Source organism: Mya arenaria, chromosome 9 (genome assembly GCF_026914265.1).
Source record: "Mya arenaria isolate MELC-2E11 chromosome 9, ASM2691426v1".
Lineage (NCBI taxonomy): Eukaryota > Metazoa > Mollusca > Bivalvia > Myida > Myidae > Mya > Mya arenaria.
Window position 1 is genome coordinate 23,453,936 of NC_069130.1, and position 25,995 is coordinate 23,479,930.

The window sequence follows — 25,995 nt, forward strand, 5'->3', positions numbered from 1 at the left end:
GTTATCACTAGACAAGTTTTTTTCGTTCAAGGTCACTGTGACCTTGTCCTTTGACCCGATGACCCCTTAAATCATAAGGGGTCATCTACAAGTCAGATGCAACTCCAAGTCAAGTTTGAAGGCCATGGGTTCAGGCATTGTTGAGTTATCACTCGGACAACCTTTTACCATTCAAGGTCACTGTGACCTTGACCTTTGGCTCTATGAATCCTAAAATCAATAAGGGTGATCTACTGGTCAGGCTTAACATCCATGTCAAGTTTAATGATCATAGGTTAAGGCATTGTTGAGATATCAGTGGGGTAAGATTTGTTAACTTTTTGCATTAAAGGCTACTGTGACATTGACCTTGGCCTGATGACCCCCAAAGTCGATAAGGGTCATCTACTGGGCAGGCCCAACCTCCATGTCAAGTTTGATGACCATAGGTCCAAAAATTGTCGAGTTTGCTTTCAAGGTCACTGTGACCTTGACCTTTGACCCCTAAAATCAATAGGGGTCATCTACTGGTCAGGCCCAACCTCCATGTCAAGTTTGAGGGCCATGGGTGCAGGCATTGTTGAGTTATCACTTGGACAACCTTTTATCATTCAAGGTCACTGTGACCTTGACCTTTGGCCCAATGACCCCTAAAATTAATAGGGACAATCTCCTGGCCAGGCTCAACCTCCATATCAAGTTTGAGGGCCATGGGTGCAGCCATTGTCAAGTTATCACTCGGATAACCTTTTACCATTCCAGGTCACTGTGACCTTGACCTTTGGCCCAATGACCCCTTAAATCAATAGGGACCATCTTCTGGCCAGGCCCAACCTCCAAGTCAAGTTTGAGGGCCATGGGTGCAGGCATTGTCAAGTTATTACTCGGACAACCTTTTATCATTCCAGGTCACTGTGACCTTGACCTTTGGCCAGATGACCCCCAAAAACCATAGGGGTCATCTCCTGGTCAGGCCAATTCTCCAAGTCAAGTTTGAGGGCCATGGGTGCAAGCAATGTTGAGTTATCAATCGGACAACCTTTTACCATTCAAGGTCACTGTGACCTTGACCTTTAGCCTGATGACCCCCCAAAACAATAGGGGTCATCTACTGGTCAGGCCCAACCTCCATGTCAAGTTTGAGGGCCATGGGTGCAGGCATTGTTGAGTTATCAGTCGGACAAGCTTTAAAAGTATTTTACCATTAAAGGTCACTGTGACCTTGACCTTTGACCCGATGACCCCCAAAATCAATAGGGGTCATCTACTGGTCAGGCCCAACCTTCATGTGAAGTTTGATGACCATACGTCCAGGAATTGTTCAGTTATCACTCGGACAAGCTTTGGTCTACCGACGGACCGACCGACCGACCGACCGACCGACATACCGACATGCCTGTGCAAAGCAATATACCCCTCTTCTTCGAAGGGGGGCATAATAATAATGCTTCAAAGCAGAGAGGGCATTACTTGTAAACATGCTACTAAAATCAACTCTCTGATAAAATTTGTGTGTTTTTTTTTTATATACCAGTTTGTTTGTTTTTTAATCCCAGGGGATATAAGTCCCCAGCTGGGAGACAGGGAGATGGATTCAAATTCTGGGGGATATGGCAGCTCCTTTTACGATTATCTGTTATGCTTTTTCAGAAGGAAAGGCGTTAATGACTTTCTGTTTAATATAAAAATTTCTTGCATCACTTTGCTAAAATACCCATAAATAGTGATAACAGTCCTACAAAACAGACTATCCACATACCACATATTTTCTAATCCAGCCATTCGACTTCTCATCAAGGAAATTCAGGTAACCTTTCCTTGCAACCACCGGACTCACTCGAACCTCCTCAATATCTGGGGCGAATATCCACTTATCCTGGTCCGGTCGGATGCCCTTGATTGGCAGGGTGAGTTTGCGGTCCCCACTGTTTGCCGAGCCTACCCCGTCCGCGCTGGAGGTGGAGATGTTATCGCTAGATTTGGAGGGCTTCACTGCAGCCTCCGATATTGTTGACCTGAAGAAAGGATGTGTGTCAGTAAAATGATTGTTAACTTACAAAGAATCATGTGGTGTTACTGACCAGAGACCAGTTTAATAAAGATCGTAAGACTCAAAATCGTTTTCAGGCGTAACCCCATTTTTTAGCGTAAACTGTGTTTTAGTTAAAAAATGGTAAAATAATACCAAAGTTTAACACATTACCCTGAGTTCTTTGAAAAACAGATGAGCTTCAAGTACATGTATGAAACAGTCAAACTCAATGCTTTTTGAAACTCAACAGATTCGTAGCCCAAATTAGGCCACAGTGATAATATTAGTATGCAATATTTTTGTAATCAAAACCATCAGTATATTACTAGAAAGATAAATATGTAATCTAGGCATGCAGTGAAAACAACTTTTTATGAATACAGATTTAAACACCTGTTTTACCAGATAGTTTAATAGGCTGTCCAGCACTTTTTGACAAGAAATAGAGGCTAATTTTAGGGTTAAAAAAAGAAATTTTAGGGCTAATATAGAGCTAAAATTAGGAATTTAAGGGCTAAATATGGTGGCTGTAAACATCATACTCTGCAAACTTAACAAAAAATAAACTCACATACTATAACAGGGTTCATACAGCAAGTCAGGCTTAAAATTCAAGGAGTTTTCAAGGACTAATAATTGATTTTCAAGGACTATCTTTACTCGTTATTAGTTACATAAACGACAAATGTTTAAAAGTTTTGGAACAAAATATAAAATTTCCACTTTTATTTCAATGTTTTAGAAGATACAATTTCACCCAAATTGTTTATAATTGCTTCAACTTTTCATTCATTTCTACAGAAAGGCTATCTCTAATTGTCTTTTTTTCTTTTGCTCTTCTCCTATAACAATTTGCTTCCGTTAACAACTTTAAGTTGCCTGTATTTTCGGGTTTTTCAAACAGACAATCAGCATTTTTTTCCAAATGATCTATGTCATTTGCAATTGTCACTTTTTTCTTCTTTATTTTTTATGCCAGTTCACTATCTGGAAACATTGCTTTAAATACATCTGTATTTGTAGCTGCAATGAGTCACAACTGTTTGCAATGTCCACAAAATCTCACTTTTCAATATACTGTTTTTGTTCAAATAGCTTTTCAAATTATTATTATTGTTATTGGTCAATTGCTGTGTTGGTGGTGGTGGTGGTATAGAGGGAAAAATGTTTGTAGAACCAGTAGAACTATCACTTTTCTTAGTGGTAAACAAGTCCAGCGTACAAGTTGACGGCAACATATTCCGTTTATGTTTGTCTGATTTCGCGTGGCTTTTGATCGCAGACTCGCCCATAGAACTTATATCAATGACTTTGGAGCAAAATTTGCACATTGCCTTGTGCTTGTTGTCTTGATCTACCAACCAAGGGTATGAAATAAACCATTTCTTATTGAAGACGCACGCCATCTTGGAAACCAAAACGGAAACAGTTTTGTATAATATTTTATATTGTGAAAATAGCAACGCAGGCAAAACCCCGTACACTATCCGATCGATACACTGACGTAAATTCTCTTTCTTTAAGCGAGACCCAAACTAAATCGAACTATTTATGTAAAGTTTCTACTTTCTGTCTTTCTTACTACAAACATAAAATACGCAGACAAACTGATTTTTAAACTTGAAAGGAAATTTAAGGACCATTTCTTACTTTTTAAGCACTTTTCAAGGCAACAATAAAAATCGAGTAGTTTCAAGGAGTTTTTTTTCAAATTTAAGGACTTTTCATCTAGCAGCCCAAAATTCAAGCACTTTTCAAGTCTGTGCGAACCCTGTATAAGTACAGGAATGACATACACTAGGGTTCCATTGTCTCAGCTGTTAATTGCCTGACATGGATCCACTGGTCATCTGCTATTCACTGAATTGAATATACTCTAAATAAGAACTGTTAACTACATTAAAGACACATGAAATAGTGAGTGTATTAGTTTGTATTTTCAAAACTGTTAAGGCAATTAGAGAAGAAAAATGAAAAAAAATATGAATTGACATAAAAAATAACGGCTTTTTTAGGAATTCCCTTTAATTTTGAGTTTTAGTAGGAAATTTAGCAATTTTAAACTGAATATTTTAGGACCGCTGGACAGCCTGCTTAAACACACTCAAACTCTTTCTGTCAGCCACTATAACTATCTTGCATGTACAAATGTAGGCTTTTATGAGAGATTATGTCACGATTATTCAATCATGGCAAAATGACAGTTTACGGCACTTACTTGAACATTTCAGATGTTGAGGAGACCATGCTTGAGCCCATGGATTCACCACTGACCACCTCACTGTCCGACGATGACACAGAACTGGTAACGGACTCCGTCATTGGCGTCTGAAATGCCATAAGTATAAAATTGTATTGTGAATCAAAAAATTTAAAATATATGTCACTGGATGAGAAAAATGAGCAGCCAGACTAGGGCTCGAACCCAGGACCCCTCGTTATCAGGGCGAGTGCTCTACTGACTAAGCTACCGGAATGCTTACACACTTCCTCACCACCTGTATAGGTATCGATACTGTGACATATAATTTTCTTTTTACATTTGTTGTTTTCATAGTCGTCATAAGACACATGAAATATGTCTGTTCTGTTCTATTTGGTAAAAGTATCAGCCTCCCATCAAAGAGGTACACTGTTGCATTCTGTTGAATTATGCTAGACTTAAAGCTCTGTAGTGAATGTGTATAGGGGTAAGTTTTCACCCTGGTGAGTAAGCTCAGTTTATAGACCAACTGTGTCTGCTTCATAAGCAGGGGTGGATGCAGGAATTGACATTACAGGGGGCAGAACCTTTTGATATTCGCCTCATCCTGAGAACCAAAATCAAAATTGTTTAAAAATGTTGGCAGGAACGTTTGGGAGTACTCCCCTACGGAAATAAGAACAATTTCTAATCTGAATGGTGCATTTTGATAACCCTATGACAAACAAAATCATTACGAATATATTCATTTATTAAACAAAGTATATAATTATTATGTCTTAATTTGATTTAGTTTCAAGTCAAATCACAAAAAGGTGAGAAAACAAACACTTAAGGGACTAGACACCAGACTATTGCAAGAAAAATAAAAAATTACATATGAATGTTGAATGCTAATGACACATGTATCTTTTGCAGTTTTTGCGTATTTTTTAAATTCTAAATTAACTTGGGTTGTCTTCCACGTAAATACCAGTAAATTTAAAAATAGCGTCAGTAAATGTATGTGTACTAATCATGTGACTTTTCACATGCTAAATATACACACTATAAACTGGGAAACCGATATACGCTTTTTTTAAACACGTAAACTCAGCTGAGACAGCAACAAAATATTTCAGTAAATTTAATCATTTAAAGCGATGTATTATCGGCCTCATGCTAGCTCGTATTGACAATTCTAAGCTTGTTTTGAGGAAATAATGTATTTACCGATTTTAGGATCATCTGGTGTCTAGTCCCTTTAAGAAATCCACATAACAACCAATTAACCCCCACCTTGATGCTAGATGGAACATTTGGCGGCAATTTTCCCTGTAAGATGAACCTCAAACACTTCGCGGCCAGCTCTTTCTCCGGTTCTCCATTAGTTTGGAAGTTGTAGAAACTGTTATCCCGCAGGAGGTAAAATCTCCCTTTTTCTGTTGTGTCGTCTTCTTTTTCTGTTATACTCTCTTCAAGTTTTTCTTTGATATCGGCAGGTGACAGCGTTTTTCTGAAGAAACAAAATCATATTTTAACAAGAGATGTTTGTCAAACATTATGCCCCCCCTGAGCGCCATGTTGTCAGGATTATATGGACAATTGAATGAAATATGCATGGACCGAAATGACAGCTGTTTTGTTGCTGTTTTAAGATTATGACCATTAAAGTGTGAGGATAAAGTGTGATATGACCGTCATGACCGTTGACTCTGTGAACTCAAAATCCAGAGTCATCAGCTGGTCACCTGAAACCTAAATGTCAAGTTTGAGGGCCATGGGTGCAGGCATTGTCAAGTTATCACAAGACAAATTTTTTCGTTCAAGGTCACTGTGACCTTGACCTTTGACCCGATGACCCCTTAAATCATAAGGGGTCATCTACAAGTCAGATGCAACTCCAATTTTGAGGGTCATGGGTGCAGGCATTGTCGAGTTATCACTCGGACAACCTTTTACCATTCCAGGTCACTGTGACCTTGACCTTTGGCCAGATGACCCCCAAAACCATAGGGGTCATCTCCTGGTCAGGCCAATTCTCCAATTCAAGTTTGAAGGCCATGGGTTCAGGCATTGTTGAGTTATCACTCAGACAACCTTTACCATTCAAGATCACTGTGACCTTAACCTTTGGCTCTATGAATCCTAAAATCAATAAGGGTGATCTACTGGTCAGGCTTAACATCCATGTCAAATTTAATGATCATAGGTTCAGGCATTGTTAAGATATCAGTGGGGGAAGATTTGATAACTTTTTGCGTTAAAGGTTACTGTGACATTGACCTTGGCCTGATGACCCCCAAAGTCGATAGGGGTCATCTACTGGGCAGGCCCAACCTTCATGTCAAGTTTGATGACCATAGGTCCAAGAATTGTCGAGTTTGCTTTCAAGGTCACTGTGACCTTGACCTTTGATCCCTAAAATAAATAGGGGTCATCTACTGGTCAGGCCCAACCTCCATGTCAAGTTTGAGGGCCATGGGTGCAGGCATTGTTGAGTTATCACTTGGACAACCTTTTATCATTCAAGGTCACTGTGACCTTGACCTTTGGCCCAATGACCCCTAAAATTAATAGGGACAATCTTCTGGCCAGGCTCAACCTCCAAATCAAGTTTGAGGGCCATGGGTGCAGCCATTGTCAAGTTATCACTCGGATAACCTTTTACCATTCCAGGTCACTGTGACCTTGACCTTTGGCCCAATGACCCCTTTAATCAATAGGGACCATCTTCTGGCCAGGCCCAACCACCAAGTCAAGTTTGAGGGTCATGGGTGCAGGCATTGTCGAGTTATCACTCGGACAACCTTTTACCATTTAAGGTCACTGTGACCTTGACCTTTGGCCCAATGACCCCCAAAAACAATAGGGGTCATCTACTGGTCAGGCCCAACCTCCAAGTCAAGTTTGAGGGCCATGGGTGCAGGCATTGTTGAGTTATCACTCGAACAACCTTTTACCATTCAAGGTCACTGTGACCTTGACCTTTGACCCATTGAGCCCAAAAAACAATAGGGGTCAGCTACTCATCAGGCCCAACCTCCAAGTCAAGTTTGAGGGCCATGGGTGCAGGCATTGTCACGTTATCACTTGGACAACCTTTTACCATTCAAGGTCACTGTGACCTTGACCTTTAACCTGATGATCCCCAAAAACAATAGGGGTCATCTACTGGTCAGGCCCAACCTCCATGTCAAGTTTGAGGGCCATGGGTGCAGGCATTGTTGAGTTATCACTCGGACAAGCTTTAAAAAAAAAATACCATTAAAGGTCACTGTGACCTTGACCTTTGACCCAATGACCCCCAAAATCTATAGGGTTCATCTACTGGTCAGGCCCAACCTTCATCTGAAGTTTGATGACCATACGTCCAGGAATTGTTGAGTCATCACTCGGACAAGCTTTGGTCTACCGACGGACGGACGGACCGACCGACCGACCGACCGACCGACCGACATGCCTGTGCAAAGCAATATACCCCTCTTCTTCAAAGGGGGGCATAAAAATTGTATGATTTTTTTTAATTTTTTGATTTTTTAAAAATTTTAAAACATTTTTTTTTATATCAGTTTTCTTAAATGATAAGGATTTTGATCTTTAAAATGCACTTTTACTCGCAAATAACCAGTACCACAATAAATGTAATTGTTTTAATTTACCACAAAGGAAGGATGAATATCAAAAACAATGGTTCTTATGAAGGATACTGTGTTTAATTTGTAAGAAAGGTATTTCTACCTTATGAGATGTTAGTTGAATTCAGTAAATGTTTAAAGACCCACAAGTCATTTAATATTTGTGGGTTTTCAGCTATTAAATACACAGTTACATTCTTGTTATCAGTAAGTGATATTTTGTATAAAAGCATTATTTAGTTAGTAGTTTAAGGTTTATCACACTCAAAATTTATGTTTGTTTATACCAATCATAAATACAAGCATCACTTCAACACAGTTTTCCAGTATATTTTAACATGTATATAACAAAGGGGCTTATTTACAACAGGGGAGGTAACATCTGATGATACTGAACTCAAAGTAATTATCTTTCCTTGAGAGAATGTATTTGTTTTATTTATTTGATTATCAAAATTCAGATTAGACACTTATCTCACAAACTTCCTTAACATATTATCTGTTCAATAATGCATCTGACATTCATTTCAATAGAATTCCATAAACATTATGCATAACATACACCCCCCACCCCCACCCCCCACCAATTACCTTAACTGTGTTTGGGCCTTCTTGGACATGTTTGTAGCTTCCTTGTCCATTTTGCTCAGCTCTTGTGTTTTGTTTTGTTCAGCCAGCTTTTCGCGAAGCAGTAAGACATGTCGGCACTTTTCAACCTGTGGACAGATAAATGGAGTGTTAATACAGACAAGGATAAAGTAACAGCTAAAAGCAATCAGTGAACTGTTTTTATCAGCCATTAGATCAGCAAAATTCTGCAAACAAATCACATCCCCTGATAATGACAATACTTAGTTGTTTTTTGTTCAAAAATTAGACAAGCTTATTTTAAATGACACTTATCAGGCACGTAGCTGCCTATACACGAGTCCGCGGCTGAATTCACATGATTCTTACAAAAAAAAATCAGCCAAAGTTGCAATATGCGTACTTGTCTACATGATCCTTAAACTGTCAATTTTCCAGTACTAAAAAAAGCACATCAGAATGCCAAGAATGCACCATGGTTTTCAAAAAATTTCCAAGCCCCCCCCCCCCCCAGTACAATTATGATTCGAGGGCTAGCTACACCCCGGCTTTTTCCACATACCAGTTCAAGTCTTGTAAGTTTCTCGAGTTCCCATTGGTGGTCAATGAGAAGGGAGTCGCCACGTGGACGCCAGCCGTTCAGATTCTCCTCCCCTCTCACATAGGTGGAGGAGGTATCCAGTACACGACGCTGGCGGCGCTGCACACCTGTAGGCAAAAGGCATGGACAAAAAAACCCATTATTTTCAACTCAAAAGTATAAGATTTTTCAAAGATTCCTGCATGCGCCATGTTCTATGAACAAAAAAATTATTAAGGCCCCATATAGGCTTGACCAATCAGGGCCATCCATTTTCAGGGCAAGTTGATTTGCCAGGTGAGTAGAGAATTCGGTTCGACATTGTAACAGACAATATTTAAACCCTTTTCAAATCTTGCAATCGTAAATAAATATTCTGTTGTAAACTTTGGGTCACTCAGTGAAAGACGTCTGACTTAATATTAAAATAATCTTTAACCAACATCTTCATTAATAAGGCCTAAAAAAAGAAATCTTCATTCAGGTTACATAACCCTAACTGCAATATAGATGCCAACACCCCTTTTTATTGTTTGTTGATTAAAAAAAAATAAAAATTCTTAACAAAAATGTGTATGTGTTTTAATAAGTAGTATAAAAAGCTGTAAACTGATAAACACTGATATACTGATTACTTTAACACTATTATCCAATGATAACAATAAAGTTCTTACATAAAGACTAATGAAAAAATAAACAAAATAAAAAGCCAACCTACCCAACCTGTTTTTGAAAGGATGTTATTTGTTCTAGACAGTGCAAGTTGACTATACGGAAAAACTCTGAATATAAGAGTTCCAACTAAAGCTTATTTTTACCAGTGGTCCTAACATGAAGATCACCAATACCAATTTATATGAATTTTATTGATAGTAAAGCGATTAAGCTGAAGTTAATCAAATCCCATCACTTATTTCATTAGACCACTAACGCCATTTTATTTTTCTAACTTGGGCCTAAAAATAAATACATTTGGTTCGGGTTACCCGACCCTACCTACGGAATAGGTTTATAGTCAGTTTGAAACAAGAGGCACATCAGTGCCTGTGCTCCACTGGCCAAAAGGTTCAAGCAAAGACCACCTAACGAACATTTTCGTCAAGTTTCATAGAAATACAATCATCAATTTTTGAGGAGAAGTTATTTAAAAAAAAATTTTACTTTAATAGCTCTGGCTGCCATGTTGTGCAGTGGACCGAAATGATTTGGGCAATTTGAGTAAAGGAGCACCAAACAAACATTTCTGTCAAGTTTTATCGAAAAAAGGTCATCGGTTTCGACGACAAGTCGTATAAAGTTTTTTTTATTTTTTAGCTCTGGCAGCCATGGTGTGCAGTGGACTGGAACCATTTAACAAATTTTGGTTAATGACCACCCAAGGAACATTTCTGTCAAGTTTCATCAAAATCTGATCATCGGTTTCTGAGGAGAAGTGGTGTAAAGGTTTTTCCTATTTTTAGCTCTGGCTGCCATGTTGTGCAGCAGACCAGAACTGTTTGGGCTATTTTGGTTAAGGACTACCCAAGTAACATTTCTGTCAAGTTTCATTGCAATACGATTATCGGTTTCTGAGGAGAAGTCGTTTAAAGGTTTTTCTATTTTTACCTCTGGGGGCCATCTTGTGCAGTGGACCAAAACCATTGAAGCAAATTTGATAAAGGACCATCCAAGGAACATTTCTGTTAAGTTTCATCAAAATCTGATCATCGGTTTCTGAGAAGATGTTCTTTAAAGGTTTTTCTATTTTTTTGCCCTGGCAGCCATGTTGTGCAGCGGACCGGAACCATTTGAGCAATTTTGGTTAAGGACCACCCAAGGAACAATTCTGTCAAGTTTCATCAAAATCTGCCTATCCGTTTCAGAGGAGATGTCGTTTAAAGATTTTGCTATTTTTAGCTGTGGCGGCCATATTGTGCAATGGACCAGAACCATTTGAGCAATTTTAATAAAGGACCACCCAAAGAACATTACTGTCAAGTTTCATCAAAATCTGCGGAACCGTTTCAGAGGAGATGTCGTTTAAAGATTTTGCTATTTTTAGCTCTGGCGGCCATATTGTGCAATGGACCGGAACCATTTGAGCAATTTTGGTAAAGGACCACCAAAGGAACATTCTTGTGAAGTTTTGTCAAAATCCGCTTATCAGTTTCAGAGGAGATGTCGTTTAAAGTAAAAGTTTACGCACGCACGAACGCACGCACGCACGCACGCACTCACGACGGACAATCTGTGACGACATAAGCTCCATGGCCTTCGGCCAGTGGAGCTAAAAAAAATGAAAAACTTAAAAAAAAAAAACCTTTTTTTTATTGGTTTTTAAATATGGAGTTTAAAACCTTAAATGCTTATACAGGAGATAACTTTAACACCATTCTCCAATGATGAAAATGACATTCTTATATAAAGCCTAATAAAAAAAAATAAAAAAAAGCCTACCTACCCTACCTATTTTTGAAAAGGATGTAACCCTAACCAAACAATTTTTTTTTTAGGCCTTAAAATAGTTAATGTACGTTTAATAAAAAGACATTATCGGCAATCACGGTACATTTTCCATCACACTTCATACACATAGCGTAGTAGTATATCAGGGGTATCCGACGATGAATAAAAGAATACATAATTCAACAACGGTTTGTGTTATTACATGGCTTATATTTTAAGAGAATCATAACAATGGTATATTTACATTGATACAAAATTCATTGACAGTTTTTACAAACAAGGCATAAAACTTGCAAAGCAATGCTTGTGCGAAAATAAGCGGATGTCATATATCGTGAATTCATGAAATTAAATCAATAAATATCATCGGAAGCCAATGTTCTCTACAGTTCTCTACTTATGTATAAGCTTTACAATGTTAACAGCCACAAGCAAAAAAGGTCTTAAAGGGACTAGACACCAGATGATACGTTTGCAAGAAAAAAAGAAACTTGTCGAAAACTTACATAAAATTGACATCATTTTGTATATGCATTAAATTTTACTTACTGATGTATCACACATGCATCGTTCGCAGCTTTTGTGCATTTTTCTAATTTCGAAAATTTACTGGGGTTGTTTACCATGTCAATCCCAGTTTATGTTTAAAAATACGTTGGTTTATTTATCTGTACTCATAAACAGATATGATTTGAACTGGGAAACCATTATGCACTATCTTTAAATGAGGAATCTATGAGACAGCAACACGATTGTTGTGTTAATTACTTTAATCGTGTAAAATTATGTATTATAGGCCTGCTATCTCCCATTGACAATTCTAGGCTTGTTTTTAGAAAATACTGTACTTGCTATTTTTAGGAGCATCTGGTGTCAAGTCCCTTTAAAGCTCTCAATCCTGATTTCATAGTTAATCCTGAACTTTAGGACCCCTTCTTTTGGCATCAAAAATATAAAAAAAAGTGTAAAAAACCTTCAATTTAAACAGACCTATCGCAGGTTTAGTGCAGGATTGTTATAACTCAATATAAATATAAAAGATGTTACAACAGTCTCACTCTCAAGCCCTTGCTTTGATCTTTACCACACATGACAATATCAGAACCAGAGTTCTAATTTACATAACGAGAAAGTATGACATAATATCATTTAAACCATTAACTTCACAGTCAACATTTTATTTTGTCAAATGAGATGGCAGCATTCTCTCAAATTTTTTAATACATTCATTATAACAAATCAGTAGTCAGCCATAATTGATATTAATCTGGTGAAATGGTAGATTAATGCAGTGGCTGGCCCAATCATTGGGTAGTGTATACAATATAATGTAGACCACTAAAAAACTTAAAACTTGTTAGTTATGTACTATGTACACAAAATATGTCACATCATACCATTACTTTTGTAATAGCATACTAGCAATCTTTTACCATAACTTGGTACATTGTTGGATGACTATAATTTCAACCAGTTAAAACAGCATTAAATGATCACCATTTTCTTTAGTGATGCTAATAAGATTGACGCTTGCAGCTTTTTCTACAAACCACCAAAAATTAGTACAATCTAACCTTGACTTGGGATCAAGATCACCATGAAGCTTGCCTTTCTTCTACACAGCTAAAAGCAAGCTTGAGCATGATGCAGAGCAAATAAGGATATTTAAAAACAAAGAAAGCGTAAATAACCGTCACAAACCTGGGCTACCTGTCTCGAACATCTGCCGGAGGTACATTTCGTAGATTCCGCTCACCCGATTGCAGTCCGATGTTTTCGACCCACTTCCGAAAAACGATCTCAGAGATCTGAAAGGACTACTGTCATGGAAGACAAAGGGAGGTAATTATTTGTGAGCTTAGTGAAGGAAGTCTGGTTAATATTGAAGACTAACTGAAAAACTCTTCAGAAAAGAGTTGCTGCCCTTTGCTGTGGTAGAATTATGTTATCCCCCCTGATTTTATTGTACTTCCCACACTTAGCTCATATTTCGAGGATAAGTTCACAGATACATTTACCGCAATTTTCTTTCGAAGAAGTCCATTGAATTAGAAATATACATCTTTTTTGACACAGCTTAGAACAATGTGAAAAGATAACAAAGTGGAGTCAAAAAGAAGAGCATGGACACAAGTTGATTTTAACGCTTTTCCGTTATTGTTTTTAAAGGGTTTCTTTAGGGTTTTCCAGTTTCCCCCACACCACAAGATCACACACTCACTCAAACATCGTGCCAACAAGAGTGATTTATCGTAGGTTAATATAACTTTCTTCACAATCATTGCAGAATAAATAATGCTTAATCTAAAGGGGCAATACTCAATTAGTTTTAAAGCTAGAGGATTCGGCACTCTTACAAAAGTATGTTTTGTCACTCAGCAGGTAACATGTGTACCAAGTTTCATGCAAATATCTCAGACATTTTTTGGTTAAGGCCATAGTTAGCTGTTTTCGCAGGACAATAACGACACCAAGGCAATGACTTTTTTCCATAAAAAACAGTTGAGCTGAAATTTCCTAAACTATAAATTGTTGTAAAGAGCATTGTTTAAGTGAGGTGTCACAACATCAGGGAAGGGATAAAATAAAGAATGAATGATTATTTATTTCTGAGATTTACAGGCAAATAACCCTGAGATATATATTTCTTCTAAATCTAATGAAATCAGTATTTACATTTACATGAGGCCCTGATTTATTAATGAATTAAAAGATATCACGATAAATCAGCTATGAGGGCCTCAAAGATTGTATTAGCGATGGGTGAAATATAGCTAATCCATGAGACCGTCCCACTCAAATAAGGAAAAGATCTGTGTATGTGAAGCCCTCTACCGAAGTGTGGAGTAAGGTACAGGGAAATTTAAGGTATCTGGCCAACAACTAAGCTTGTTCTCTGAAAGCCCCATTGAGCATTGTGTCAACTTTTGATACCTCAAGACACCATGTAATTTTGGTATAATTTGTAAGGGTATTTGATGCCTCATGACCCCATGTAATTTTGGTATCATTTGTCACGGTATTTAATGCTTCGTGACCCAATGTAATTTTGGTATCATTCGTAAGGGTATTTGATGCCTCGTGACCCATGTAATTTTGGTATCATTTGTAAGGGTATTTGATGCCTCGTGACCCATGTAATTTTGGTATCATTCGTAAGGGTATTTGATTCCTTGTGACCCCATGTAACTTTGGTATCATTCGTAAGGGTATTTGATTCCTTGTGACCCCATGTAATTTTGGTATCATTTGTAAGGGTATTTGATTCCTTGTGACCCCATGTAATTTTGGTATCATTTGTAAGGGTATTTGATTCCTTGTGACCCCATGTAATTTTGGTATCATTCGTAAGGGTATTTGATTCCTTGTGACCCCATGTAATTTTGGTATCATTTGTAAGGGTATTTGATTCCTTGTGACCCCATGTAACTTTGGTATCATTTTTAAGAGTATTTGATGCCTTGTGACCCAATGTAATTTTGGTATCATTCATAAGGGTATTTGATACCTCCTGGCCACATGTAACTTGTAAGGGGGTGAAAGGGGGTGAAGCCCCCTGCTGCCGAAGCAAAAATGGCATTTTAGAAGCCCATTTCAGGGCTCTTCTGACTTTAAACTTGAAGCAAACTGATTTTTCATTTCTTACAACAAATAAAGAAACAATCGAAAGCAACCAGATATTTTTTAATCAATTTCATTTTATTTATTTATTTTTTTATTTTTTTTTGGGGGGGGGGGGGGGGGTGAAGCCGTTAAATCCACGGCAATCTGCTAATCTGCATACATACAATTCACATCTCTAGAAATGATATCAAAAAAGTTTGGGGTCACCTAAGGCATCCAAATTAACATATTTGTGTGTCTGATACCTTAAAGAAAACCCTTGACCAAAACAATATGAAATGCTACAGCAAATGGCAGGAACTCAAACTGAAGAAAGCTTTACAGAAAGCATACAACATAATATTTATTACAACTAAGAATATTTATCATTATTCTAATAATTTAACAAATTATATGAGTCGGAACAAAAAAATGTTAACCATTTTTAAAAAAATATTTCTGACTCACATATTTGCTAGTGTTATCGTAATCTAGCCATAATAATAACCATTATGTTGTCAGAAACATAATGCTTTGTAATAAGGTCTGATAACGATAACAAATTTAAAATTAAGATACATGTAAAGTGAAGAAGGGAAACACATATACAACATTTTGATAACTGAAAGTCTGATAAAAATTAAATTTCAATTTAGTTTAATGAGTTTTTGACACTTATAAAAATTTAATCTGATAATATCATTTAAATGCCATCAATAAAACCTGCAAAACTATACAGGTTTAAACTATCTACACCATTAAATAATGGCAGTATATCTTCTATTGTACAAGAACTTCGCAGAACAAATGCCAACACCAGTCTGTTTTATTTCTTAATAATAAAGGGGCATAACTTGAAATACTTAGAGTCAGAGTTATGGGAGTTGCTCAACATGTGTACAATGTCCCTAGCATCATGTGTACCAACTTTCATTTAAATATCTCAAACGGTTTAAGAGTAATGGCCAGGTTTAAAGTTTTTGCATAATGACGCCGACAAGAATGACGCCGACAAGAATGACGCCGACAAGAATGATGCCGACAAGAATGGCGCCGACAAGAATGATGCCGACAAAAATGACGCCGACAAGAATAACGCCGACAAAAATGACGCCGACAAAAATGACGCCGACAAGAATGATGCCGACAAGAATGACACCAAACCTATGACAAACCTTGCCTTATTGTTCAAATCATCTTAATTATCTTATCAGACTGTAACATACACAGCCCACAACAAACATGTTAAGGGAACATGTACATACTTGGAAGCGGAAATACGTGTGTCACGAGAGTGGATCACCATACAAAGGTCCTTTGTTATACACGCAGGTGTGGGGCTATTATCAACCTGAAATAAGACAAAGAAGTGTATGAATATATTTCATATTACCCAGCTTTAATTGGCTATTTTGTGACAATGACCCATACCCATACAAAAAAGGAATTTTTTATATTCTTTTTTTTAAACATTTTTAATACTGTGGCTTATTTTTTACGCCTGAATAGTATTCACATTTTGAAAAAATCAGTTTCTATCTCTAAAACTTAGCGAAATATAAATTCATATTTACAAATACAAAAAATAAAATGACCCTGCAAAAATACAACCATCTGAGGTATTAACCGAAATATCTCACCTCAAGATATGCTGACAGTGTCAGGTATATTCTCTCCCCAGATGCCGTCACCCTGTTCAACAATGGTGAGCTGTGTAATGAGCTATCCCATGCGGCCTCAAATCGAAAAAACACACGCTCGTCGGAAGGTTGCTGGATGTAGCACGCAGGAAACAAGCCGAGGGAGAGAACGGTGTGTTCAGTGTCATAGTCTCGGAAATCTGGGGTTGTCCGGATACGACCTAAAAAATAAATGACATATTTATTTAAAAAACATTTTAAATGGTGAAGTTTGGGACTACTTTGCAATAGTACTTAATTCAAATTACTTTGCAGAATAGCATTTTTAAACTATAAAGCAAGCGTCAAGTGGTGAAATGTTAGATTAACAGTGCAAAATTTTACTACATTCTCACTGAAGTTATTGGGCAATTATTTTTTTTCAATATTTGTAACAGTGACATTGACCTTGACCCCACCTCCATCAGCAATCCCTAGCTAGCTCTTAACAAATGCTACCTACACATCAACTTTCATTACTATCCACTAATGCTAGCTTAAGTTATTGTTAACCAATATTTGATGCCTGTCTGCCTCCTCAATGACATCCACATTCTAATAACCTGGTTTTCATTGAAAACCTTCGTTGAAAACCTGGTTAATGACAATTTAATGGCTTGTTTCATTAAAAATGGAAAATCAGACAGGGAATAAATCCTTTAATATGGAAGACATACCAACAACAAGCTCCTTGACGTCCTTCCAGAAGAAATCAGGACCTTGTTCGTGTGTGATGGTGATCGCTAGACGTCTCTGTATCCCTTGGTGTAACATGAAGGTGCCAGAACATGGCATATCATCACTGTGATCTACCACTGCGGGCACATATCTGTGAACATAAAATTGATAAGATACATCACTGTGATCTACCACTGCGGGCACATATCTGTGAACATAAAATTGATAAGATACATCACTGTGATCTACCACTGCGGGCACATATCTGTGAACATAAAATTGATAAGATACATCACTGTGATCTACCACTGCGGGCACATATCTGTGAACATAAAATTGATAAGATACATCACTGTGATCTTCCACTGCGGGCACATATCTGTGAACATAAAATTGATAAGATACATCACTGTGATCTACCACTGCGGGCACATATCTGTGAACATAACATTGATAAGATACATCACTGTGATCTACCACTGCGGGCACATATCTGTGAACATAACATTGATAAGATACATCACTGTGATCTACCACTGCGGGCACATATCTGTGAACATAAAATTGATAAGATACATCACTGTGATCTACCACTGCGGGCACATATCTGTGAACATAACATTGATAAGATGCTAGAACATGGTATATTATCATTGTGATCTACCACTGCTGGCAAATATCTGTGAACATAACATTGAGAAGTTGTTAGAACATGGTATATTATCACTGTAATCTACCATTGCGGGCACATATCTGTGAACATAACATTGATAAGATACTAGAACATGGTATATTATCACTGTGATCTACCACTGCTGGCACATATCTGTGAACATAACATTGAGAAGTTGTTAGAACATGGCATATCATCACTGTGATCTACCACTGCGGGCACATATCTGTGAACATAAAATTGATAAGATACATCACTGTGATCTACCACTGCGGGCACATATCTGTGAACATAAAATTGATAAGATACATCACTGTGATCTACCACTGCGGGCACATATCTGTGAACATAAAATTGATAAGATGCTAGAACATGGTATATTATCACTGTGATCTACCACTGCTGGCACATATCTGTGAACATAACATTGATAAGATACTAGAACATGGTATATTATCACTGTAATCTACCATTGCGGGCACATATCTGTGAACATAACATTGATAAGATGCTAGAACATGGTATATTATCACTGTGATCTACCACTGCTGGCACATATCTGTGAACATAACATTGAGAAGTTGTTAGAAAATGGCATATCATCACTGTGATCTACCACTGCGGGCACATACCTGTGAACATAACATTGATAAGATGCTAGAACATGGTATATTATCACTGTGATCTACCACTGCGAGCACATATCTGTGAACATAAAATTGATTAGATACCAGAACAAGTGCATATCATCACTGTGATCTACCACTGCGGGCACATGTCTGTGAACATAACATTGATAAGATGCTAGAACATGGTATATTATCACTGTGATCTACCACTGCGGGCACATATCTGTGAACATAACATTGATAAGATGCTAGAACATGGTATATTATCACTGTGATCTACCACTGCGGGCACATGTCTGTGAACATAACATTGATAAGATACCAGAACATGGCATTTTATTACTGTGATCTACCACTGCCGGCACATGTCTGTGAACATAACATTGATAAGACACCAGAACATGGCATTTTATTACTGTGATCTACCACTGCGGGCAAATGTCTTTGAACATAACATTGATAAGATGTACCAGAACATGGCATTTTATTACTGTGATCTACCACTGCGGGCACATGTCTGTGAACATAACATTGATAAGACACCAGAACATGGCATTTTATTACTGTGATCTACCACTGCGGGCACATGTCTGTGAACATAACATTGATAAGACACCAGAACATGGCATTTTATTACTGTGATCTACCACTGCGGGCACATGTCTGTGAACATAACATTGATAAGATACTAGAACATGGCATTTTATTACTGTGATCTACCACTGCGGGCACATATGTGAACATAACATTGATAAGATACTAGAACATGGCATTTTATTACTGTGATTTACCACTGCGGGCACATATCTTTGAACATAACAATGATAAGTTGCCAGAACAAGGCATATCATTACTGTGATCTACAACTGTGTGCACATATATTTGGCAAATGTAGTAGAAGTGCTATTTGTTTTTAAACAGATTTAAGAAATGATAGTAACAAAGCAACTTACTCCCCATTTGGCGCCAGCTCGCAGATTTCAAAGCATACCAGAAGGTCGTACCGTGAATGGATTGTGCTTGAACTGAAATGGAAGGATAAAATACCACATAATAAACATCTAAGATAACAAGATACATATCCAAAACTGAATATTATGATAGCTCATAGTATGCAGTTATTCGCCCCCAGAATATGATTGATATTATTGCCTGCATCCTATAGATTTTATTAATTGACTTAAATAAATTGTTTCATTTCCGTTATTTTCGTTTGTTTCAAAAAGAAGAATTAAGAGTTTTTTAGTATATTTGTCTACATCACTATTTTTTCATGCGTATAATCTACAACGAATTCAGTAACAAGCATTTGAAACTAATTTTACTTTCATGAACATGAATATAAGGACACGAAAGCATAACGTATAGTTATCATTTCTGGGTTTTGCATTTTAATAAAATGAGATGAGATTATAACATGCATACTATCGGGAATATTATGATGGAATATTTGGCAAAATGTTTAGATCTTTGTAAAAGTTAACAACATTGTTAACATCATCGTTGTTAACTTTCAATCCATACTGCTCTGGAAGTTTAAAGGATACACTTGTGACCAACTGTATTTCTAACTAGATTCGGGACAGCCTTCTCAGCAGTTGTTTATCCATTTAAATACGTGAGCACATCATTAAATATTTCACAATTTAAAATTAACAACGATGTCGTTAATCACTGCATAGACTATGCCATAGTTAATTGTTTGTGTAATATACTTTGATATTAAATAAGCATTTAGTGCAGTAATAATATGCAATGGGATGAGTTTATCAAGCCATTACCTATCGAGCGCTTTATAATAATTTCTATGCAACACTATGTTAGCATACAGACTAACAGTGGCACCTAGATTCCTGTGGCTAAAATTTTACAGCCTCTCACAGAGCTATTTTGATTCATTGTACAGCTGAATAGAAAATGTGCATGAAAAATTAGCTGTATAAAACAGTGGACTGTCTGGAAGCAGAGCTTACCAGTAATCCTTCCCACTCTTTTACCACTGGTTAACTTATTCCATTTTAAACCGGAAGAGGTTAGTTTTAAAATCAGGTGGTTGCTTAGAAAAGGAGGGTTGTTATGTGAGACTAGGGAAAGACACTTTCTCTACTGGCCCAAGGTTTCAATCAGAACTTGATAATGGTCGACATTATGTGAAATGCATATGGAAGTTGTTACTATGGGAATAAAAATAAACATTACAGGTCTTCTGTTAAATCCTCCCTACAGAAAGAGGTATAATTAATCAGTATATAAGTATTTATAAGTATTGTTAGATACAAAAGTGCTGTTATATACAAAAGTATTGTTAGATACACAACTTTAACATTAAATGATATTGTTACTGTTAGTATGAATTGTTATCTTAGAAAAAAAGGTTGTTTAAGAAGTACTTGTCTGTTTTAGTAGCTAATTGATTGAAAATAAGATCTAATTAAGGTTAAGAATGAATTTTAGATTAACAGGTAAAATGCATGTAGTTAACTACTGATAGAAAGCATTCAAATAATAAAAACTATTTCATAGTAGGCATATAGTCATATCTGAATAAAGTCGGGATGTTCAAATGAATTTTAAGGTAACAATTACATGTATGTTAAAATGTTTGTAGCATAATTTAAAGTTAAAACACTGTTTGTAAAAGTCTATCTGATATTTTATTAATTTTTTCAACAATATAGATAAGTAGTTTATTAACAGCCATCATTTTTTTTATAGAATACTTTAAAAACTCCTTACAATACTTTTCAAATCAACAAAGCAAGCACTAAACTTAATCTTGTTCCACAAGCCTTCCTGGTATTAATAATGATTTTTTTTATAGTCATTTCTAATTTTAGCAACAAAAAATATCTTTTTGAACATCCAAATCATCTTTTGAACACCCCTCACACAAATATTATTCAAATCAACCAATCAGAAGCAAGCACACTAATCACCCAATCAGAAGCAAGCATACTTACTCTTCTCCTCTGGCCTTGCTGGTGTCAATAATGAGTTTACTGGGACTTTTAAACTTCTCCCTGCCACACACGCAATAAATAAATACACATAAAATACACAAAATACACAACAAGTAAAGATTGAATACAATAACATGAACATAAGTGAAACCAGGAAATAAACAGGTGCCTTTTTTTTTAATGTTATCCATATTGTGAATGAATAAAATCAACTGTTTGTTTCAAAATCAGCCACAACTTTTAAAGTTGTCATGTCGTTTCAGAGATTACTATTTCATAGACGATTTTATAGTAATTGCAATTGTTTTTTTTTTTACATTATGGCATAAGTCTTTTAATGTTAGGCCATTTTTTAGGCATGACAAATTGGCAACTAAATACAAACAGAAAATGCCATCACTCATCTGTTATACTGCTCAGTTGAACAAGAGGCATAACTCAAACATTATTTAAGTCAGAGTTGTTGGCCTTGCTACATGTGTGAATTTTGTCACTAGTGACATATATACACAAAGTTTAATGTAAATGTTTTGAAAGTTTTTTGACATATGTCCAAAGTTTAATTTTTGGCACAACCATGACATCAACGATACCTAGGCTATGACAATATCTAAAAACAAGGGAGCTAAAAATGAAGACAAAAATGAAAATATATGCAAAGTGAGAGGCTACATTATTACCAACAAGAAAAAAACTAGAAATGTGTCCATAGGACACGGATGCCCCCACTTCGATTTTTTGTCACAGAAAATAAGCCATAATGATTATTCAGGATAATCTGCACAAGGGCAAATCCTTTTCAAAAATTAGATCGGATAAGATATTTTTTAAGTATTGTTGGGAAATAAAGGGCCCTAACTCCTAAATGATTAAAGCGATTTCCATGGCTATCGAACTTGATCAAGGTATTATGGTCACAAACATGTGTTAAAAGTTTGGTGAGGATTGGACAAACAGTTTTCAAGAATTAGATCGGAAACAATCTTCGGGACGTATTTTTCAAGTCTTTTTTTGCAAATAAAGGGCCGTAACTCCTAAATGACAAAAGCGATTTCCATGGCTATCGAACTTGATCAAGATATTATGGTCACAATCATGTATGTAAAGTTTGGTGAGGATTGGACACATACTTTTCAAGAATTAGATTGGAAACATATATTTTTGAAGTATTTTTGGCAAAAAAGGGCCGTAACTCCTAAATGACTAAAGCGATTTCCATGACTATCGAACTTGATCAAGATATTATGGTCACAAACATGTGTTTAAAGTTTGGTGAGGATTGGACAAACGGTTTTCAAGAATTAGATCGGAAACAATCTTCGGGACGTACGTACGTACAGACAGACGTACGTACGGACAAGGGCAACCCTATATGCCGCCACTTTGTGGGGGCATAAAAAGAAATGAAGGAAAAATAAAAATGTCCTATATGAAAAATATCTTATTTTATGTAAATTGTGTTCACAAAATGTCTTTCATGATAAAAAAATCATATCAAAGCACAATGAAATACCACAATATAAATGTGTATAGAGAACAACATTTATAAAATAACACACAAGTACATTTAAAATTTTGCCTTGGAACTTACCATCAAAGCACAATACTAACAGAATCAAAACAGGTCCAACTAAAACGTTACCTGGTGACTTGGGGCGTGATAACACCAAACTTGGGTGAGGGCACAGGTTTCGAGATGGGCATTAACATCGGGAACTTCTTACTTGAGGGTCGTCGGGCTCTGAAAATCATGCTCACATGTAATCTTGCGATTTCACATTTGAAAAAAGAGCAAGCTAAGAAGATTCATGGTTTTTTGAGTGATGCAGCCATTTCTTTGCATGTTTCTCCTTTTTAAGCATTTCATTTACACTAGCATTTCTTTTTAACTAAAAAGTACTATGGTGACTGAAATATGTTGTAAGACAAAGTATTGCACAAAGCAATCTAGCTCATATTAACGCAATCACGCACACCTAGGGATTGAGTGAAATTATACCAGAGAGATCTTGTCCCATGCCAAGGAATATGGCATGGTTCACTGTTTAAAAAATATGGTAATGCAATTTTTTTAAACTGCACAAAAAAAGCTTAAACCTTAAAATCACGAAAAAAGACCTCACAAAATTTAACCATTCTACAGTACATAACTAGTTAATTTAGTTCCTTACATTGGCTGGTGTTTTGAGTCTTTGGCTTGTTCATGTAGAGGATGCTGTTGGTAATGGCCGAACACTTCAAAGACCAAGGGCTGGCTTTTGATGTAGTCGATAAACGCCTTGGTTATTGTCACTGTGAACTGAAATAAATAAGTCACAGATATGATATTGCTATTTTTAAATACATAAAAAAAATCAATCATTTCAATAATTAACTTTGATTTTGTCTCATGACTGAAGAAAATGAAAATGGAAAGTAAAAGGAAATGAATGAAAAACAGATTAGCTCAAAGTTTAAAACTTGTTCTTAAATACAAAAACAAAACATGTTTTTGCAGTTCATAACCATTCAGATAGGATTTTTTGTATTGGCAACATAAGCTATTACTGGAAATATTTATGAACAAGACAGCAATGAGGACAAAGCTTAACTCCACAATTATCAAAGTTAAGAGTTAAGGGCACTGTTATACATGTACATATTATCTCTGAAAACATGAGTACCAAGTTTCATCTGAATTTCTTAAACCTTTTTTGAGTTTGCAAAGGCTTAAAAGTTTTCACACGCTGATTTAGCCTTCATGCCAACAATAATATCAATTCTACAACAATACCACAACTTTCTTTCCTTAAAAAAACAGGGATTTGATCGACCTTGCAGGTGATGGGCTGAAAACATTTTGGCCACAGGTTTGTAGGTAGCTTCATTTCCCTAAAAGGGAGTCTAAGGGGGCAAAGCACCCTGCAGCAGAAGCAAAACTAGCTTTTTAGAAGCCCTTTGGAGGGCTCCGCTGAATTTAAATTTGAAGCAAACTTGAGTGTCAATAACAAGTAAAAGTAACATCCCCAAGCAACAAGTTCACTTTTTTTAATCGGTTAATCAGTTTAATATTTATTTGTATTATTTTTTAGTCCCAAGAGCCATTTGATAGACAGAAAAATGCCAATTGGCAGATTATTCAAATCTCTGAAAAACAGATAAGCCTAATAACATGCAAAAAAAAGTAATAGAGCACTAACATTTTGTACATGGTAGAAGCCTAGAGGCGGGCCTTTGCCGGTGTTCTTCAGTGGCTCTGTGGAAAATGCCTCATCGTGACGATGGAGAAAGCTGAAATTGGACAAAAAAATTATATTGCTACTGTTAAAAGTTTAGTTTATACTTTTTTTCTTAATATTAAAATATTTCAGAGAATGATACGTTCATAGTATAATTACCACCGGTGTACTTAACCTCACATTAATGACCCCCCAGGTGTAGCTAGACACTACCATACATTCACCAACTTCCTTGAACTGAGGGACATAAAAATTGTCAATATAATCTGGTAAGATTTCAGCAGCCTGCAGGAACCAATAGTATAAAACTCGATGAGTTATCCAGAGGCTTGTGGCCAGTTTTCGCATAAAATCAGTTTCATTGGTCGCCAGTAATTATTGGATTAATATTGACCAATCAATAAACACTTTGGCTAATTCTAACCAAACCAAATAGAATTAACCAGCTTTATACAGTTGGATCAATTAAAAATCCCAATTAACTACACAAATCGAGTCGTAACATACTTGAACTGGCTAAAGATATCCGCATATTGAGGTGAGATTCCCGAAGCCTGGAGGAGAGTAACGCGGAATTGGAAGGTGGAGCCAATTTTCAGATGGTTCGGCAGTTCGCTGACGTCAATCTCTGTGGCCAATTCTGTATCTATGTCCTCCTTTTTCATCTCCTCGACAGCATTATCAGACTCTATGTAAAAGCAATTCATTGTACAGGGTTTAAAGCGATATCTCATCAGGTTTTTTTCCTTCTATATCTAATCATTAAGGATTATTGTTTGTTTCAGAGGGATATAAAGTTTATTTCATCAAGTGAGCATTGAAAGTAATAACGAATAGTACAGCAGCAACTTAAAATGAGAACTTGGGAAAATGAAATCAAATTGATATCCCGCAGCATCAAGCAATATCTAAATGTGGTTTCCTGCTTAATACTCTTTTCAAATTATGTTCATTTGAACAAGTTCTGAAATTATTGTACCAGTGCAGGGCTTGAGGGTTAGAGCTAATTTTGACCCAAGGGCACATGTGGAAGCTGGTAACAATAATAAGGCAGCTCCTATTTTAAATAACACTTAACACATTTCTGTTTTCAACCTCAAACAATCAACTG

At 36.5% G+C, this 25,995-nt stretch overlaps 1 protein-coding gene across 3 annotated transcripts in view; it reads right to left on the minus strand.

The window, feature by feature from the left end:
• Positions 1-25,995, minus strand: part of LOC128246433 (kinesin-like protein unc-104) — a 111,461-nt gene that overhangs the window by 10,704 nt on the left and 74,762 nt on the right. For all 3 annotated transcript variants that reach the window (XM_052964627.1, XM_052964628.1, XM_052964626.1), the window contains 15 exons: positions 25,392-25,572; positions 24,846-24,936; positions 23,838-23,965; positions 23,309-23,407; positions 21,667-21,726; positions 19,660-19,731; positions 17,404-17,555; positions 16,688-16,908; positions 16,313-16,398; positions 13,146-13,264; positions 8,982-9,127; positions 8,423-8,547; positions 5,493-5,709; positions 4,230-4,339; positions 1,739-1,994 (listed from right to left, as the gene is read on the minus strand). In XM_052964627.1, coding sequence (XP_052820587.1) covers positions 1,739-1,994; positions 4,230-4,339; positions 5,493-5,709; positions 8,423-8,547; positions 8,982-9,127; positions 13,146-13,264; positions 16,313-16,398; positions 16,688-16,908; positions 17,404-17,555; positions 19,660-19,731; positions 21,667-21,726; positions 23,309-23,407; positions 23,838-23,965; positions 24,846-24,936; positions 25,392-25,572 — 2,063 coding nt within the window. The remainder of the gene's footprint in view (positions 1-1,738; positions 1,995-4,229; positions 4,340-5,492; positions 5,710-8,422; positions 8,548-8,981; positions 9,128-13,145; positions 13,265-16,312; positions 16,399-16,687; positions 16,909-17,403; positions 17,556-19,659; positions 19,732-21,666; positions 21,727-23,308; positions 23,408-23,837; positions 23,966-24,845; positions 24,937-25,391; positions 25,573-25,995) is intronic.